We start from the raw sequence: 19,990 nt of genomic DNA, 5'->3' as shown, positions 1-19,990 counted from the left end.
CTCTACTCAAGATTTCTTCCAACTTCAACTCCTGTAAGGAAAACAATACTAAGAGGTTGAGTTAGAGTTCAGTGAGGTTCAAAGGGATCAAGTATCATATTACAAAATAAAACATTCACTAAACACTGCAATTTTAGGTTATCAAATTCAATAAAGGTAAACAATCACTCTGTCAATCTTTTACCCGTGGCAAATTTAAACATTGCCACAAACCAAATATTTTCACCCCTTACCCAATAATTACTTTCAGAGTGATTTGCCTTCCCGCAGTAACCACAAAATAGGCGAGTTACCACTACCTGGCCTTCTCGAGGTATGCCTCCATATTGCTCTCTTCCTAATTGAGCTCTTCCAGACGAAGCTCCTTCAGATTTTCATTGCGACAGAGGTGGAATAGGGGCAAATCTCATTCCACCCACTTCTCTATTGGATTTAGAGGGTAGTGCATTTTTCTAGGTTTTCCAAGATTACCACTGAGTGTACCTTTTTTTCTAGTTTGGAAGGCTCTCAATTAAGACTTGGCACTGTCTACCCTTTGAGCTCTCTTAAGAGCCTCCCCAAAAGTGTTTATCTGCGCAACAGCTAAGGCTTCTTGTATCTCCAAGTTCAACCTTTGTATAAATCGTCTCTTCCTCTTTTGCTCTATGACAACCAGTTCAGGAGCGAATTTCGACAACTTAGTGAACTGAGGCTCATAATCAGCAACACTCATCATTCCCTGTTGAAGCCTTATAAACTCATTTTCCCTCCTTTGCTGGATTATTTGGGTTACAAATTTTTCATTAAACTCTCTAGTAAAATTCATCCAAGTCCAACGCACTCTCTCCCTCTCCCATTTAGGTCGAATAATGTTCCACCAAGATTGAGTCACTCCCTCAAATTGGAACACTGCGAAGATTACTTGTCTTTCCTCCGAGTATCTCAAAGCTTCAAAAATATTAACCATGTTTTCCAACTAGTTTTCAGCAGCTTCTGAGTCAGAGCCCCCGAAGAACTTAAGTGGGTAAAATTTTAGAAATCTTTCTAGGGCCTGATTCTCTCCTACTTCCCGATCCCAAGGTTGATTTGCAGTCCTAGGCCCTTGATCCTGTTGGGGTGCTAAACGCTCTAGAAGGTCTGTCATCCGATTTAAGACAGTAGCTATTGGGTCACCTATGTTGGCCCCCTATTCCTGGTTTTGATCGATCGCAGATTCTCGCTCTTCCCCTTGTTCTTGGGGTTGCCTAGGTCTACGGCCTCATCGTCGTAGCCCGGCTTCCATATCTCACTGTCAATCTATGTATAAATAATTGGTAATTAACTACGTATACATAAGTTGCTAAGTAATTTCAATCCAAAATGCTTGTAACTCACACAACATTGTAACAAAATAAGCACAAAATCATTAGGTTACATTCCACAAAATTGTAAGTTACAATACATATCAACTTCAAACATATTTAAAGAAACCAAACAATTCACAAATACATGAAATACTCAACAAACAAAATCATAAACTTCAGTTTAACTTTAGTTCAAACAAACATAAAAGAGAAACAGTTCAACAATATAGTGAAATTATCATAGCAAACATAGCTAATAACTCAACCCTCAGTTTTTAAGTTCAACTTAAGACTCCATTGGTCTAGTCTTGGACAGTTTCATTGGACCCAACTTCTTCTTCTGATTCTTCTACCATGGGTTCCTCTTTCTCTAGATCCTTCTCAAGATCTTCCTCTGCCGGTTCGACTTCACCTACAACTCTAGGAACTTCTACACCCTGACCTTCCCCATTTAAATTCTCTCCCACAACCTCTTCTATCAAAACTTCAAATTGAGCTAGAATCCCCTTAGTTCGGTCACTTATCTACCTTACCATTCCTTCCAAATGATTGTTAGTCGCTTGTAACTTCTCTCTCAAATTATTGGTCCTTTCCTGTTCGGCTATCAATTCCATATCCATTTCTCGAATTCTTTCACTTTGCATTCTCGTAACCGACCTCATCTTGTACACCCTAACTACCTTGTACAAAATCACAAGTCCTAAGTCTCTATCTTAATTTATCACCAAACATCGATTCCACTTCTCCCTCAAGCGCAGCTTGCCCTTTCTCGAGTTCTAGTTCAGATTCATTAGGGCTACATGCCCTTGACCTTCATTGGGTAGGTTCACGTGTACCACTTCTTCCACGAGTACTCCACACTCAGTCAAGATATTCTCCGTTCGGTCCTTCACTTCGTTCACCACCCAAACGAGGCGATCATTGACCTCTTGCACTTGTTCTCGAAAAGCATTAGTCCGCTCTTGTTTCTCGAAAATAGAAGTTTCAAACTCTCGAATTCTAGCACCTTGTATTGTGACGACCCTACCTCCCCCTAGGGCGTACCCAAGGGTTAGGCGGATCGCCTGCCCAACTCTCGCTAGAACTCATTCACTAACGTTCTTGAAATAGCCTTTGAAGCCTCGAAATTAACATAAAAGTTCCATTTCCAACCAACAATTCAAACTTAATTTAAAATCCAAGAGTAAAACATAGGATTATATTTCTAAATATTTCAAATACATCTCATCTACAAAAATACAAGTACGAGAGATTTTATACACTAGTTCATGGCTACTTGCTCCAGTCTCCACACCTATAAGGAAAACAAACTAATGGGATGAGCTCAAACTCAGTGAGGTTCCCAAACAAGCAAACAAGCAAGTAAACACAGGAACATTTACACTTAGCACTTTGCATACTTGGCACAGTAATAAGCAGTCATTCAAGAATCAATCATTCATTCATTGAAAGGATACATGCTCACTTGAAGCGATTCATTCAAGTCATTCATTCATTCATTCACCAATCATTTTCCTTATCCCTCAAACATTAGAAAACATTTATAAGTGAAAACTCCTTCAGTGTTCATGTCATTCATTCATTGATTTCATTGCATTGAATTCACTGACCAGTTCTCCACCGGACTTCGTGATAATACTCAAGTATACCAAAATTTTCCCAGGGTCACCAGCCGCCCAACCGAATCTGCTTCTGGCTCGAGTCGACTGGCAACGAAGGGCAAGGGCCCAATTCAGCCAAAAGGCTTACATTCATCCACAAGTAGCATTCAATCATTGAAAATTCACTTTTGCTTGGGTCGAATGCAATAAAGTACATACTCGCTCATCGAAAATCCATTTAGCAATCATTGAAAGGCATTTAACATTCTTGCAACATTCACAACATTTCACATAGTCATTTAAAGCATATACATGCAAGGAACACTCACCTTTTAAAGTAGACCAAAACTCAACGTTCGACTCCGGATCGTGCTCGTTCCTACCGTTAAATCCTAAAAGTAACCAAGACAAGATGTCATGGTCCAATCATTCAGAACTTAGGTTAATAAGGTGATCACTTTAGCCTTAATCATGAGCCATACGCCTATCAAAAATCGGCCCCTCAAAACACAAAACTTAAAGACAAACTTGAAAGCCAATTGAGAATGTCCAAGTGCATTCTAGGGCTATTAAGTACACTTGCTTAATGCCACAAAATCACACCAATTAAAGTTTAGGACCTAGAAAAAGTTTTCTCAAAGTTTTCCAAGTTCCACTCAATTCATTTGACAAAATTTTTCAGCTTTGGCGACATTCTTTGAAAAAGTATAACTTCAGTTCCGTAGGTCAAAAAATCACAAAACTTACACCATTAGAAAAAAGACTCGAAGTACTAATAGACTTTGGAAGATATCTTCATGAAATTCAACTCATAGGTTAGTCAAATTTTCAGTTCAAAATCACTACTGTCTCATGTGCAAAACAGAACAGTCATGGTTTTTCAAGAAACTTTGTAAATTTGCTAGTATTTATAGGAGTTGAACGAACCCCTGATTTTTACATGGTTAAAAGAGCTATGAGTCTAGTTTCAAATGCAACAAATGGAACTCAATTTGGATTTTTCTACACCAAGATATAACAGATTTCCCAAGACTGCTCAAAGTCTCCTGCGGAAAAAATTTTCAGCAACACTTCCTCTTATTTTCTCTAATTTCCAGCCATTTTCAAGGCTTCATTCTTACCACAAGACAGCCCCAAATCAAGTTCACAAGGTATAGAATACATAGAGTACTTATTTTAGCCGCAAAACTAGATATAATCAACATATACCTAAGCTGGAAAATTTTCTACCAAGGCTGGAATTTTGCAACTAAGGCTGGAAATTCTTATTTGGAAACTAAAAAGTCACAATAAAGCTACAAATCTTCATACGAGTCCATAACAAAGCTAGATACCATCATACCATAGCTGACAAATAAGAAACAAGGCCGACAAAATGAAACCCTAGGCTGAAATTTCACCAATCTTCACCAAATCTAGGTTATCTTCCATAAAATTCAAAATTTCAAGTCATCTTCACCATAAATTGCAAAATAAGAAAGAGAAAGGAAGTTGTCCAACTTAGTACCTTCAAAACCCCTTGAGAAAGTGAAGAACCAAGCTTTCCTCTCCAAAAACTCTCCACTACAAGTTTCCTTACTTCCTTGGAGCAACTTTGTCGGTTTAGTTTTGTGATTTCAACTCAAACAAGGCAAGATTCAAGATGAACTTGGTGGTTTTTCTTCTCTCTTTTCCTCTCCAAACTCACGGCCAAGAAGGTGAAGAAATGAAGGAAAATTGTGGCTAGAGGAAAGATAAGAAGGAAGAAAGTTTCTTAGTCAAAGGTTGCATGGATGGCCAACACTTGGCGAGCCACCAATTTTTCTCTTGTTTTTGTTTCTTTTCCTCTTGTTTTTGGTCAAGAATTTTGGCTAGGCTTAGGGTTAAATTAGGGTAGGATAAATGATAGGAAAATAAGAAGATTAGGGTAAGAAAGTATTGGTCAAGTGGTGTCCTCAATCGGTAACAAACGGCGCGAGTCGGTTCAAGCCTATTTAATTAACTTATGGTCAAGTTTCAGCTTGTACTTTTGTTTTAACTTATAATTCACTAACCTACTCTTAGCACTTTTAATCGCATACCTCCTCCTACTTAATACCTACTCTTATCCACCAAATTTAGTGCACACACCTCACCAATTGATCACACTACCACAATGCACCAAAATCCTAACTTACACTAACTTTAAAAGTAAAAGTAAAACTCTTGACTCTATTATTTATTACAACTATTAAGGGAATTAATTCGTATTAAAGAAATTATAAATTAACTTATTCAAAATAAAATAGACTTATAAGAAAATATAAACAAATTTTCAATTCCTCACATGTATTATTAGCATTGCCCTTTAGCATTAGATTTTAGTATGGGTCCTATTATTGGCATTGGTCAACCTTCGTCTCTTATCCGCTATTGCTAGAACTACCCGATCAGGGTACAAGTAAGTCCTGCAACAGTCACAGTGTCCCACTTTGTACCACAGAGCCTAACAGTGAACAGGCCCCCCCTAAAATGTTCCTGGTAACTAAGAACTCGACGAGACCTTTCGGGACTCTCGCTCCCACAATCTTTTTCCATTTCCTACATTATAAGCAAGAAGATTTAAAGCAATAAGATGCAAAATTAGACACAAATATAGCAAATGTATTCATCTAACACTTAGACTTAGACTTTCAATCCATCTAGGCTACTTCAAATCTAGACTCTGATATCACCTGTGACGACCCCACCTTGTCTTAGGGCATACCCTAGGGTTTGGCAGACTGTCTGCCTAACTCTCATCAGGACTCACTCATAATCCTAAAAGCAATAACAATAACCTCAATAACAAGAGTAGTAGCCATATCCAAACTTAACTATGTATATATATATGCAGATTCATTGACATCGAATATCCATACAGGCCGATTAGATAACAAAAGATTCATGCTCAAATCTAAATCGATAAACTAAGAAGGTCAGTAGGACAATTAACAAAGGATCTAGACAGACACTCCAGCCTTCTCCAACTCACTCACCCATGTTTTTGCCCCTATAAGGAAAACAAGCTCATGGCAGTGAGATTCCAAGGCAACAAGCAAATGAAGTAGCAAGTTGTCAATTATATATATCACAGTTTCAAAGCGAAGAAAGTAAACGTTCACAAGATAAGTCACTAACATTTCAAGTCAACAATTCAGAGACACAATTAACACTTTCCACACATAAGAATACAGTTTACTCTTGCGAGCTAGTTCAGCGGCAGCTTGTCAGGATTTGTTGACATTCCATCAACTATAGGAATATAATAACAAGTTCAATAGAGCACCACTTATCTTTAGTCTCTGTCTATCGATCAACCCCCTTACCAGGCTCAAACTCCAAAGATAATAGTAGAGGTAATACTCAAGTATATCAATTCCAGAGGATCGAATCCAGCAGAATAAACAATAAACAGTAACAATGGTTTGTCAATCTCCTCAACCAAGCCCTTGCTGATTCGATTCGATTAACTAACCAATGGAGTTTGAAATTTTAGGCAATTACTTTCAAGTCATGCACATGAATATCAATTTACTTGCAAATAGTGGACAATACTTTAGCCCAGTTAGGATAAGTGCAATAAAGTACACACTCGCCCAACCAAAACCAGTCAGGAGCATTGTACTAACATTCACTCAATCAATGGTCTCATGTCAAGTATTGATCAATCGCATCAAAAGAGCATTTCAATCAAGCAGCAAATTCTACCATGCAATTGGTACACTTACCAACTGTTCAAGGCCTATAAATGTCAAGCTCAGGCTCTGTTTCCTGGCCACTCTCGAAATCTACGATTACATATATAAGATAACAAGAACCCATCAAAGTTCCAATATAGCTTTTCAAAAGTCACACCTTTTACTTGTGAAAATCACAACATGCACAAAATAGAGCAAAAATATGTCAAGTGTAGGCACAGCTTTTGAAGAAAGGTAACAAAAATCTCGAGTTTACAATTGGTTACGTCCAACTACAAAACATGTTTGGGGCAACCATTACTTTCCTCCTTTTAAAGCGCTTTGCTTTGGCTGAAAGACAACCTATGTATGAAAATCAAGATTTTCTCAAGTAATGCGAGGAAAATAGGTCAAAATTACCCTAAACTTACACCTCAACTCTCACTCTCTCACTCAAACAACCAAAAATGAATTTACAACAATATAATCCCAAGTTCCTCTAGTTAACTCTCCAATTTTCAACCCTATTCATGGCAAAACCACTATCAATCAAGATAACATGTCGTAGGGTGTATGGTACATGTTCTAGGCAAAAAAATCTATCAAAATTTCACATATATAAAGCTCTAACTAAACTATATATATCTTGTAATTGCAATCTAACTAGTCAAAAACATGAAATCTTCCATAAATATACTCCCTTTAGCTTCTATCACTTCCTATATCGAATAAACTTAAAGTTAAGAGAAGCAAGAGAAGTTTCCTAGCAAATTACCTCAAAATTCTAGATGGAAGGCAAGTCAAGAGTTTCCTTCCTCCAAGAACTTCACCAAAAGTTCCTTCCGCACTTGCCTCAAGAATCTATGGAGTAGCTTTGGGTTTCACTCTTGTTTTCTCTCTAATCAAACAAGAAATCAAGGCTTGAAATTGAGGTAGTTTTCTCTCTTTTTCTCTCTCAAGTTTCAGCCAAGACTAAGGGGAAAAGGCAAAAATTGGATTGATATAAAAGTTTGGTTTAGATAAGAAGGAAACTTAGTTTTGGCCAAGGTTAGCTAGATGATCAACAAGTGGCGTAGCAAGAGCTAATGTCTATCTATTTGTCTCTAATCACCAAACTATCTAGTGTTCCTCTAATTATAACTCCTAACACCTCTTGTCACATAATCCCTTTTGCATAAAACTCTTTCTTGTCTACCAAATTTGTTTCATACACCTCACTAATTGGTTATACTTGCATAATGCACTACGAAACTTAACATGCACCAAATTAAAGAAGGTAAAAAGATAAAAATCATTACTTAACCATTAAAACAACCAAGAATTTAAGACAAGTAATATAAAAATAAAAATAAATAAAATAAATACCTAATTAGATAAAATAAATAAATAAAATGTGAAAATAACTTTTAGGTTCGCACAATAATCATGCCTTCAAACTATAATCACTAAAATCACATAGGTGCACCTCTACTCTCGTGAGTGTACTCCCTATATTTAGTATTTCTTGAACTAGTGTTAAATCTCAATTTTCATTGCAAAAACAACACCTTAGATAATCACAATTAATGGTACCAGATTAATCATGATTTAAAATGCCAAAGTGCTAAATAACTTGCTCAAATAATAGCAATCAAATAACCAAATAATAAACACTAACAATCATAGAAAATTCAACCAAATCCAAGACATAAACTTTAAAGATACATATTAAACACAAAATCTAGAACTTGCATATTAACTGAACTTAGAATCAAGTATAAAAGATAAAGAGTTGGAGAAGAGATAACCCTTGTCACATGAGTTTCAACTCCTCCTTTTTCATCTCCATCTTCATCCTAATCTAGCCAATATACAAGAATGGATGAACTATACTAGTCTACACTAATGCTAACCTAACACTCAGAAGATGAAAGAGCTACATTTCTGCACTCTCCAAGTTCTCCCGTATGTCTCTCTATTCCCCCTTCAATCTTGCAAGTTTTGGCTATATAAAGATGAAAGATGGTCAAGAAATGAGGCTTACACCTCCCTTTTACAGCTGGTAATGTTTCTCACATGTCTAGTATTACATATGACTTAGTGGAGGTGAGATTGAGTTTTCCGCGTAAAGAGCAGCCTTCTCTGACCACAATCCGGCCAGAAATCCGGCCAAGTTCCTGCCGGATTGCTACAGTGACATTTTGGTGCACTTTAGTTCAATTTCCAGCTCTGCTCCGATTTTGTGTCAACTTCAACTGAACTTTTCTTGATGATAAAAGCTGATTTAGCTCTTGACCAAAACATAAAACTTGTAGAAGAATCACCTCATTTGGATCTGTGTAGGCTAAGAAATGACCGAAATACCCTAGACTGCTCACTGCCCTGTTTTAGCTTCGACTAATAGAAATTAACTACTGTAATTCGGCTATTTGACCTAAAAAACCTTCAAACTGGATTCAGTTGTCTTCACCAAAGTTGTAGATCTATCTCTTATCTTCAAATTGGTTTAAGAATTATCTCAATCCGATTATTGTAGCTCAAGTTATAGCCAAAATACCAAAATGTGTCAAAACTGTCAAAATGCACAAAATCCAAGTAAAAAGTGATAAAAACCTTATTTAATTACTTAAAAGCATTTTCACCAATTATAGCCAAAATAATTCATTTTCTTCCAGTAATATAACCAAAGTGACTAAAAATAATATAAAATGTCATACAATTAAAACGTAAATTAGTCACTTATCAAACTCTCCCACACTTAAATCATTGCTTGTCCTCAAACAATCCATATATAATCAACTACAATGATTCAAGAGGTGAAACAATATATGCACTTTGTCAAATTTAATTCCTCAAGATTTGGAAAATAATCATTATATAATTGTTCAAATTACACTAAATACTCATAATATCAAGTAAAGGAAAGATAATTATATCCTAATTTAACAAGTTAAACTTAATCTCTCACCCTAATCTAGTTTCACAAATAAGCAAATCACATAGTCAATTTATAGCATTCCTCCTCCTATAATCATCCCTTTTTTATATATTTTACAACTAAGAGGGATTTATTCACACTAATTTTACTTAAATAGTGAAAATGCCTTTTTACGCGAAATCGACACTTTTAGGTGAAGATCTCCGGTTACTCAATATTTCACTTATTTAATTTGCTATGCATACTCTTAATTCAAATACCTTTTTACGCGAATGTCGACATTTGTAGATGCCAACCCCCGGTTACTCGGTACGAGAATCATTGGAGTAAAATAATTTTTATTTACTTTCTTTTTTTCTCTCTTTTTTTTCTTTTATCAGAAAATAAATAGATTTTTTCTCATAGAAAATTAAATCAAAGGAGGAGTATAGCTTTTATTGACTATATCAATCACTTACTTGCAAAATTAAATAAAGAGAAGAAATCTCATTAAACATGTAAAATTATAAGTATAATTTTCCTCACTTTACCGAATATACTTTCTAAAATGTAAAAATCCTAATTGCCTAATAACCATTTTCAAATTAAATGAGGACTAAACCTTCCAAAATACACATAAAATTTCAACAATTGGAAGAATTAAACACTTAAGGTTGGAATACTTTGGCCCTTTTTGAATAAAAATGCAAAATTTGAAAAATTTTTGGGTCACAGTGAAATATTGAAAAAGATTTGAGAAAAATTTTGACAGAATTTTCCCTTATAAATGGACAAAACTCTCTGCCAACAAACCCAATTTCAAGCAAATTATCCACATGGCAAATAATTCAAAACACAATTCCAACATTTCTAACCATTTAAATCCACAAAATATCATCACATAGAAAGTATTTGCAAGTTCAAATATTTCCTCCCCCACACTTAAACTTCACATTGTCCTCAATGTGAGAAAAGGAAAATAAATAAAGAGTAAAAGAAAATACTGCTCAATTGAACTTGCGCAATCTGAATCCATGTCCAAGTGATGAATTTCCAACCTTAAGTAGTCCGAATCACTAACGCCACAACAGAGATGAAGATCACTTGGATTAGTTCACACAAAAAAATAAAGAAAATCACTAAAAAGGTAAACATCACAAGTACTACGGAAAATAAAAGAAAAAAAACTAGCGGCAATGTCACGTGGTGACAAGCACTTCCCCAAGTAGTGGCTTGGTCAGGTGAAGAGGATGGAGTCGGAGGATCTTCAATACCCAACTTGGCCTCGATACAACGAAGACGCTCGGAGTTCCGTTTGTTTTCTTGTCGACTTTTCTTCACCTCAGTCTCGACGCAAAGCAGCTTATCCATTATCTTCTTCAGAAACAACCGAGTGTCTTGAGGTGAGGATGGACGACGTGAGGAAGACGGCTCAGTTGAGACCAGTGGGGTGGTTGTCTCAACCTCTTGAGCTTCTTCAATTCATTCAATTTCAGATTCTTCCTCGTGCCAAATGTCTCCTTGAGCACCTCTTTGAGTCGAAGGACCACCTACGTCTTTACTCTTCAAAATAAACCTGCAAAAATCCAGTGTAAAGACATCTTTCTTCTTGAGACCTGTAGGGATAGCGTTAGAAAAATCCACTCCAGCCCTTTGAAACTCCAAGGTCAAGAAACGAGGATATAGGAAAGCATGTTTAATGTCGTTACTGTGAACCACTGTCCACATGTGGTTAGTGATAATGCTTCCCAATGGAATGCCTTGGATGTTACCTAGACCATGCTCCATTATATCCAAAAAATAGATGTCACTTGTGCGCGCCTCATTGGTTCCACTTGCCCTCGGAATTATGTTGGAGGCAAACAGGTAAGTAAGAAGACGTTGCGACTCCGGAAATGATGAAGTCAATACTGAATATCGCTCAGTCTTCCGAGTAGCCTTGTACTCAACCCCCAAGCGTACAAGTGCCTCTAGCATGTTCCAAAAGTCCAAATCGCTGGGTTTGAAAGCTTTCTTCAAATCTACCTTATACCCCACATCCGAAATATGAAGATAGTGCTCCAAATCAGCTCTATGGACTCGAACTTTTCTCCTTCGCACTGTACTGGTAATTACTTCCATGTCGTAGTGAAAAACCTTCTTGTCCTCCAAATTTGCATAAAATTCTCGGACAAGCTCCTCATAATAGAAGTTTGGGATGTTAAAGAAGTTTTTCCATCCCAATTTGGCAAAGGAAGCCTTGAGATGGTAGACCTCTTCAACATCTGGAGTGACATCTTTCTCCACCAATACCTTAGCTCTCCTTCTAGCATTATACCAAGCTTCATTTTCGGCAGAGGTGAAACGTGACTTATCATATGGGACTTGCTCCTCTTGGTCCTCTTGTGCTTCTTGCTCCTCTTGTTATTGAGTCTCCTCTTCGGGTGATGGATCGTCTTTAAGTCCAAGACGTCTACTTCCTTTTCTTTTCATGCGTGGTGGTCTAGACGTCGAAACTTCTCCTCTTCTATTGGGAGGTGGAGATTTCACTGCACCTTTCTTAGTGCGAGCCATTGTACCTAATTAAAATTATTAAACGTTAACTTCATTTAATAGGTACATTGTTAAATATTGATAGCAAACACTTATCTTTAAAGAGGCAACTTATCAACTTACTTACTTAATAAGTAGCAATTAATACCATCAGTAAGTATCAAAATTGATTATCAACAACAACAAGTGCTCTATCATTTTTCTAAATAAAATATTTAAGCATAAAATGTCCAAATAATTAGAGGAAACAATTAAACAATCACACAACTCACTCCCAACTTAATGACCTAAATAAGCATAATGAAATGCTAAAAAGCACCTTAACCATGAGTTTTAGACTTAAAAAGGTCATTAATTCACCTTTCACCAAAATTTCTAGAATAATCATGCCAAAAATCAAAGGGTAAGCTAATGAAGCCTAAATTTAGCATGTAAATATCCTAGAGCAATCCATTAATCTCCTAAATTTTTATTTAATCCAATTAGCTCAAGAATTTAGCTAATAAGTATCAAATCAAATTAATCTTCAAAATTAGCTAAAAATTGCTAAATTAACCAAATAATCACAAACCCATGAGTTAAACATCACCAATAATCATCAATAAGCTCAATAAGCACAATGTAAAGCACCAAACTTCACAAAATGAAAAAAAATTCGAAATTGCCCAAAAATTAGAAAAAAGTGATAAATGGCAAAATTCAAATGGCAACATTTGGTGAAAATTTGTTATCTCAAACTTGTTTGTTGATGATTATGGATGCAAATGGTGAAGAAACCCCGAAAAATTTCACTCCAATTCAGCCTCAAATGGAGAGTTCAAAAATTTGAAACCCTTGTTCTTGCCAATCTCAAATCCGAATTTAGACTTGTTTTTTAAGAAGTTTTAGCTATGAAATCATCTCTCAAGTGAAAGGGGAGTGTTTTGGTGTATTTAGTTTAGAGATTTGAGAGTGAAAAGATAGATTTTAGGAGTAGTGTGTGTTTTAGGTGTGAGTGTGTGTGAAGGTTGAAGAAGAGAGGAAGAAGAAAATTGGGGAATCCGTGCGCGGATTCCCCTTATTGCGCAACACTGGCAAACAATTATTTTTTTTATATATATTCTGCATATCCGGCCGGATTCAAGGCAGTAGCCTCAAAAATCCATGTTTTCTTCCCCTGTTAATCTGGCCAAGTATCCGGCCAGTTTTTTGCCGGATTTGAAACGGATTTGCTGCAGAAATTTTTTATTTCTGCAGTTTTTTCTTCCCTTTTCTATTTAACCAAGCTTTTAACTTACCCAATTTTCAAATGTTTTCATGTTCTTCAAGAAAAACTCATTTTAAACCATAAAAATGTGCTTTTCTCAACTGAATGCAATTGGAATCATGAAATCATGCATCAATATAACATTAGCATTAATCACTTTACATGCATGATTTGGATCAAATAAACAAGAAAACTCCCTTTTTGCTTCCTTATAAGCGCTTTTGCACTTGAAACAATTTGCATTAACCTTTGCCATTGCCACCTATAAAACACACAAAAACACTAGTTAAACAACTAAAACTTACTAAAAATAAGAAATCGTTGGGTTGCCTCCCAACAAGCGCTTCTTTATAGTCATTAGCTTGACTATATCACCTCATTTTTCAAGGAGGTTTAGTTAACGAGTAATCCATCATTTTAGGCCGTGGTGGATCATTAAAAGGTGATTTTATAGCAAAAGCCACATGTTCTAATGATAAGAGAGATGGAAGTTGCTTACCTATCTCAAGTGATTCATAGAAATTACCTTGAATGTGTATCACTTGAGAACTTACCAAAGGAAATGTCATGAAAATATCTTGGGTAGCAATACCTTTAGAACCTATACTTTCAATGCACTCCTCAAGAGGGGTGAAAAATGAGTCATTAAAACTCACCTCTTGAGCCTCAAAGTTAGTTCCCAAGATATTATTATGTGAAATGGATATTTGCTCATTAAAACACACTTGAGATTCATCATTTTCATCAAAATGCAACCCATTTTCACATACAACATTCCCACCATTCATGCTAGGATCATTTTGCAAATTCTTAGAGGAAATAACTTCACACAATGCATTCAATTGCTCATGTATTCTACCAAAGTGAAAAACTAATTCATCTATTCTTTCCTCAATCCTATCAAAATGATCGGAAGTTGCATTTGCTAACTTTTCTATTGCTAAATCAAATTGATTAAAAAAATTTTCTACAGCTAGCTCCCAAGATGCATTAAAATCATTAGCTAATGGTTAAAATCATTAGCTAATGGTTCACTTTCTAACTCCCAAGGTAGAGGTGCATTAGCTAACTTCTCTATTGCCAACTCCCAAGATGGTTTTGATTCATATTGGACACTTATATGAATAATCACTATAAGTACATTGATTATCCCAACCATAAGCAGGAGAATTGCTCCAATTAGCACTATATCGATCAAAACAGGGATTGTAATGCTCTAATTCATCATAATAATCCACATTTTGTGCTTGCATACATGTATTAGTAGCATGATAACTTCCACACAAGTCACAAATCACATGAAAAGAATTAAAAACATTGACATTCCTCCCTTGCTCAATTTCATGCATAATTGTGTCCATTTGAACTTGTAACATCATAACATCAAATTTAGTTTTTAAGCACTTCAAACCATCTTCAAAAGACATACATTCAGTAATTTCTTGGTTACCTCTATTGAAGGAGCCTTGCACTTGATAACCATCCATTGCCAATCTTCCACTTCTCAAACATTGTCCTCCAAATTGACCTACCCTCCTCATTACCTAAAATTGCTTTTAAACAACTTAAGAGCAAAATTAGTAAGAAGAATAGGTGATAAAATGCATACACACATAAAACACTAAAATAACAGAAAATAACATTCACACTATAACTAATAAAATGTCTAAACTAATAAAGTTGCTTTTCACACCGATATTGCTAAATCTTCCCCGGCAATGGCGCCAAAAACTTGACGTGCGCGGGGTATACATACATAATTAAACTCATCCACAATCAAGTTTTACATTTATAAACTCCTAAATACCCCACACGCGATTTATCGCAAGTATACGAATCGTGAGCAAGTATAGGGTATTAAGAGTCGATCCCACAAGGAAGATTGCAATTACCGGCACTATTAAAGCTTCTCTATTATTTAGACTATCAATGTATTATAAGAAATGAAACCTACTGAACTTATGCAAAATAACAAATGAAAGCTCCTTAGGTTATGGTATCCCTAACTACTCATGCAATTGCCATTTTTGGATCATTGTGTACTACTATCTAGGTTAGTTATGGTGTAATTTCCTTAAACATGTAAAACCTACTTTCGTAGTAAATCAACTATACTCATAACTAATCCATACCTATTCTCATGGTTATGAAATTAGTTACAAGTTTATTTCTTCAATGAAATTACATGAAATTAATCACTAAAACCACATAGGTGCACCTCTACTCTCGTGAGTGTACTCCCTATGTTTAGCACTTCTTGAACTAGTGTTAAATCTAAATTTTCATTGCATAAACAACACCTTAGATAATCACAATTAATGGTACCAGATTAATCATGATTTAAAATGCCAAAGTGCTAAATAACTTGCTCAAATAATAGCAATCAAATAACCAAATAATAAACACTAACAATCATAGAAAATTCAACCAAACCCAAGACATAAACTTTAAAGATACATATTAAACACAAAATCTAGAACTTGCATATTAACTGAACTTAGAATCAAGTATAAAAGATAAAGAGTTGGAGAAGAGATAACCCTTGTCACATGAGTTTCAACTCCTCCTTTTTCATCTCCATCTTCATCCAAATCTAGCCAATATACAAGAATGGATGAACTATACTAGTCTACACTAATGCTAACCTAACACTCAGAAGATGAAAGAGCTACATTTCTGCACTCTCCAAGTTCTTCTGTATGTCTCTCTATCCCCCCTTCAATCTTGCAAGTTTTGGCTATATAAAGATGAAAGGTGGTCAAGAAATGAGGCTTACACCTCCCTTTTACAGCTGGTAATGTTTCTCACATGTCTAGTATTACATATGAATTAGTGGAAGTGAAATTGAGTTTTCCATGTAAAGAGCAGCCTTCTCTGACCACAATCCGGCCAGAAATCCAGCCAAATATCCGTCCAAGTTCCTGCCGGATTGCTACAGTGACTTTTTGGTGCACTTTTGTTCAATTTCCAGCTCTGCTCCGATTTTGTGTCAACTTCAACTGAACTTTTCTTGACGATCAAAGCTGATTTAGCTCTTGACCAAAACATAAAACTTGTAACCCTTTGAGTTAGCTTTCCAATGCATCAAAAATCACCTCATTTGGATCTGTGTAGGCTGAGAAATGACCGAAATACCCTAGACTTCTCACTGCCCTATTTTAGCTTCGACCAATAGAAATTAACTACTGTAATTCGGCTTTTTGACCTAGAAAACCTTCAAACTGAATTCATCTATCTTCACCAAAGTTATAGATCTATCTCTTATCGTAAAATTGGTTTAAGAATCATCTTAATCCGATCATTGTAACTCAAGTTATAGCCAAAATACGAAAATGTATCAAAACTGTCAAAATGCACAAAATCCAAGTAAAAAGTGATAAAAATCTCATTTAATTACTTAAAAGCATTTTTCACCAATTATAGCCAAAATGATTCATTTTCTTCCAGTAATATAACCAAAGTGACTAGAAATAATATAAAATGTCATACAATTAAAACATAAATTAGTCACTTATCAGTAACATTTTCTTAATTTTTCAGTTTTTTGTCTTATCACTCTTTTTGGTGTGTATGTGTCTGTGTGTCTATATATATCTTGTAGCTGCTTATGTATGTCTCAAATTGAAGTTTTAAGAGTCATTTGAGAGGAGAAAAGAATAGGTTATGTGTAAACGAAGGTGTGTTTATTTAGATGTTCTTTCTTTTTCTTTTTGTTTTTATCCCATCCTAAATTTTGAAAAAATAAATAAGTGAACTTGAAGGCTTAAATACATGAAAATGGAAGAAAAACATGCATTTCATTTGGCTCTTTTGAAATTTGAAATAAACAGAGTATCATACAGCTCTAATTAAGATTTTTATATATCCATAATGACTAAAAAGATATACAAAAAGAATGGGAAGTTAGTGATTTTTTTGTATGTTTTTTGTTTTTATGTTTTTTGTAGCTTGTAGAGTACTCGATGTGTTCTATGTATGTCCAAAAAAGAGTTTTATGAACTAATTAGGCTGCAAAATATTTTTTAGAAGTTTTTACTTTTGTTTACTTTGCTTGAGGTAAATGAAACTAAGTTCAAGTAATGATCACCTTTTCTACTTTTTTTCTCTAAGTTTTAGCTTTTATTTGGGTGATGTGTCCATTTCGCTAATTTGTAGGTATATCTGAGAGAACATGATAGCTTATTGAAAAAGAGTGATCACATAAAAAAGGAATAATATTATTCTTAATGGTCTATAAATCCGAATGTTTGAAAGTTGCTTAGGAAATAAATTAACCAAATATCTAATGTGCACCCATAGGATTCATTGTTTAGAGAATAAATAAGGTTTACATTTAAATTTTGGATTTCAAATAATTCGATTTAGCTTTTGATTTTTTATTGACTAAACAATTGTTGGGTCAAGTATTGGCCATTTGGATCTTCAATAAAAATAAAACCGTTTGATACAAAGAGGTTCATTTTATGCTATGTTTCATGCAAAATGAGAGCAAATTGGAATGTACGAGTTAGGGCCAAAGGTGGAATCATGTGGAGATGGGTTTTGCGTGGAAAATCAAGTTGAGAAACCTAAGGAAAAACGGCCTAGAGAGGATCCGCTTGAGAAACCTAAGGAAAAACGGCCCAGAGAGGATCCGCACTCGGATTCCCTTGCAGATCCATTCTTTTTGCATGTTGCATTTTGTTTCTTCCTTGGTCCAATTTCTGCCTCAAAACTGTAGATGAATCTGGCCTTGAATCTGATCGCGGTTTCTGTTCAGATTAATTTTTAGGGTTTTTCTTATTTTCATATAATTTGTTAGGTTTTTGCTTAATTCCTTAATTATTAGTTATTAGGAATAAATGGCAAGCTAGATTAGCTATTTGTGACATTAAATTAGTAGTTTAAGGAAATAAATGATGTAATCCATGTGCGATTCAGATTTGGACAAACCTTAGGGTTTTGGCTATAAATAGTCAAACTTTTACATTGTAAGGGAAGATGATTTATTCAAAAAATTGAGAGTTTATACTCTAGCTTCTTGCAAGATATTCTTGAGCATGTTAGAGGATTGTAAGTGTTCATTCGATTTAATCAATCAAGGAATGCGCTTGATTGTGGTGTCTTCTACCTATCTTTTTTGTTCTTGAGCGGTCCAAGTTCGAATTAGATTTTCGCTGCTAAACTAGATACCAAACTTCTAGATCATGTGGCTTGTTACGATATGAGTTTCGTCTGAAATAGTGTGACACCCCTACTTCTCCCTAAGGCGAACCCAATGGTATCCGCGGAATGTTTGTCTGGCTCTCGCCAGGACTCGATACAAGTCAAATTTAAATTTAAGGATAAACAACCAATAATAAAAGTAGATACAAAGAAAGGTCGCTTCCTTAAATAAACATTCAAATCTTACATCACAAGTTACTACAAGGTACATCAACTTTCCCCAAAAATACAGTCATCAAAAGTCGACTAACCAATTACATCCAAAATTCTACTCAATAGGTAATCAAGTCGGCTTTCCCCAAAATCTTTCCATTTCGAGCTCCTGTTAAGGAAAACAAACTAATGGGGTGAGTCAATACTCAGTGAGGCCAAGAAAAGCATGCAAACGCGTAGTTCAAGTAACACTAACACTTGTACAGAAATAAAGCTAGAAAGTTCAGGTAATTCATAAATAACAATAAAACACACTCAATAAGGATACGGGAGCTCTCAGGAGCTGATTTCCACTTGCTTTGCCAAGGCTCGATCCAATACCTCCACGTGATGACACTCCGTCAATCGGGTAGGTATCAAGTCCGTAGAAACCCCACTTACTACCTCCATCCACCATTTCACCCTCTCGGATCCGTAACCAAACACGCACGAAAGGGCGATACTACACAAGTATGCCAAGCAAGATCTCAAAAGATCAAGCTTTATAATATTCCATGGTTCACCAAGCTTCTCGACCAAGTCCATGCCGGCTCGAGTTATAAGGTTAGCCAATGGAATTTTGGGCATCCACACGAGCCCGAGTATAAGTCGATGAGATGGCTCTCCAATCGACGTCGAGTCACACGTAAGTATAATTTTCAAGTATGAGCAAGTCAATTATTAAAGCATGTAAAAGAGAACGAGTGCGATAAAGTACACACTCATCTTGACAAGTCCAAATCACTTAGTTAACAAGAAACAATTCAAGTATTAAACAACAAGTCATACACTTGACACTCACCAATTCAAAAGCAAGTGAGCAAATAAGTTCTTTAGTGGTCTTTGTCAGAATTCCTTTCGAATCCCTCTTGAGCACCTGAAGAAATAGTGACCATCCATCACTCACGTATACTTCATACCACTTAACATTCAAGGAAGAAAATGCACTTGCATAAAACTTAAGACAATGCCTTAAAAGAGTTTTACTCATCGAAAATCGAGATTCAAAAATGAGGATTTAAGGCCACAAGTTCGAATCAAATTAAAGGAGCTTTTCTCGTTAAAACGTTGGAATAATGCTCAAAGGAACTCAAAAGTCATTTTTGATTCAAGTCGTGGTAAGTAAATCTCAATTTCAAAAGAAAGTACAAATTTCACTTTTGGCACGAAAATCGAAGAAAAGGTAGGTAGTTTTCATCTCCCAAAACATCTATTCTCATGACCCAAAAGTTAGAGTATAAAGGACGTTCACATTTTCCAAACTAATGGAGATAAAACTCATCTAAAACTCCACTCATTTCATAGAAAAATATCAAAGC

At 35.5% G+C, this 19,990-nt stretch overlaps 1 protein-coding gene across 1 annotated transcript; it reads right to left on the bottom strand.

Annotated features, from left to right (window-relative positions):
• Positions 1 to 511: 511 nt before the first annotated feature.
• Positions 512 to 946, bottom strand: LOC113777276. The gene has a single exon (XM_027322313.1). It carries the CDS (start codon positions 944 to 946, stop codon positions 512 to 514), a length of 435 nt encoding a protein of 144 aa, XP_027178114.1.
• Positions 947 to 19,990: the final 19,044 nt, after the last annotated feature.

Source organism: Coffea eugenioides, chromosome 7 (genome assembly GCF_003713205.1).
Source record: "Coffea eugenioides isolate CCC68of chromosome 7, Ceug_1.0, whole genome shotgun sequence".
Classification (NCBI taxonomy): Eukaryota; Viridiplantae; Streptophyta; class Magnoliopsida; order Gentianales; family Rubiaceae; genus Coffea; species Coffea eugenioides.
Note: the sequence above shows the minus strand (reverse complement) of the source record. Positions and strands in the feature narration are given on the sequence as shown.

Excerpts from the sequence above, each read along its gene's own strand:
- LOC113777276 (XM_027322313.1), bottom strand. The coding sequence starts at position 946 with ATGGTTAATATTTTTGAAGCTTTGAGATACTCGGAGGAAAGACAAGTA.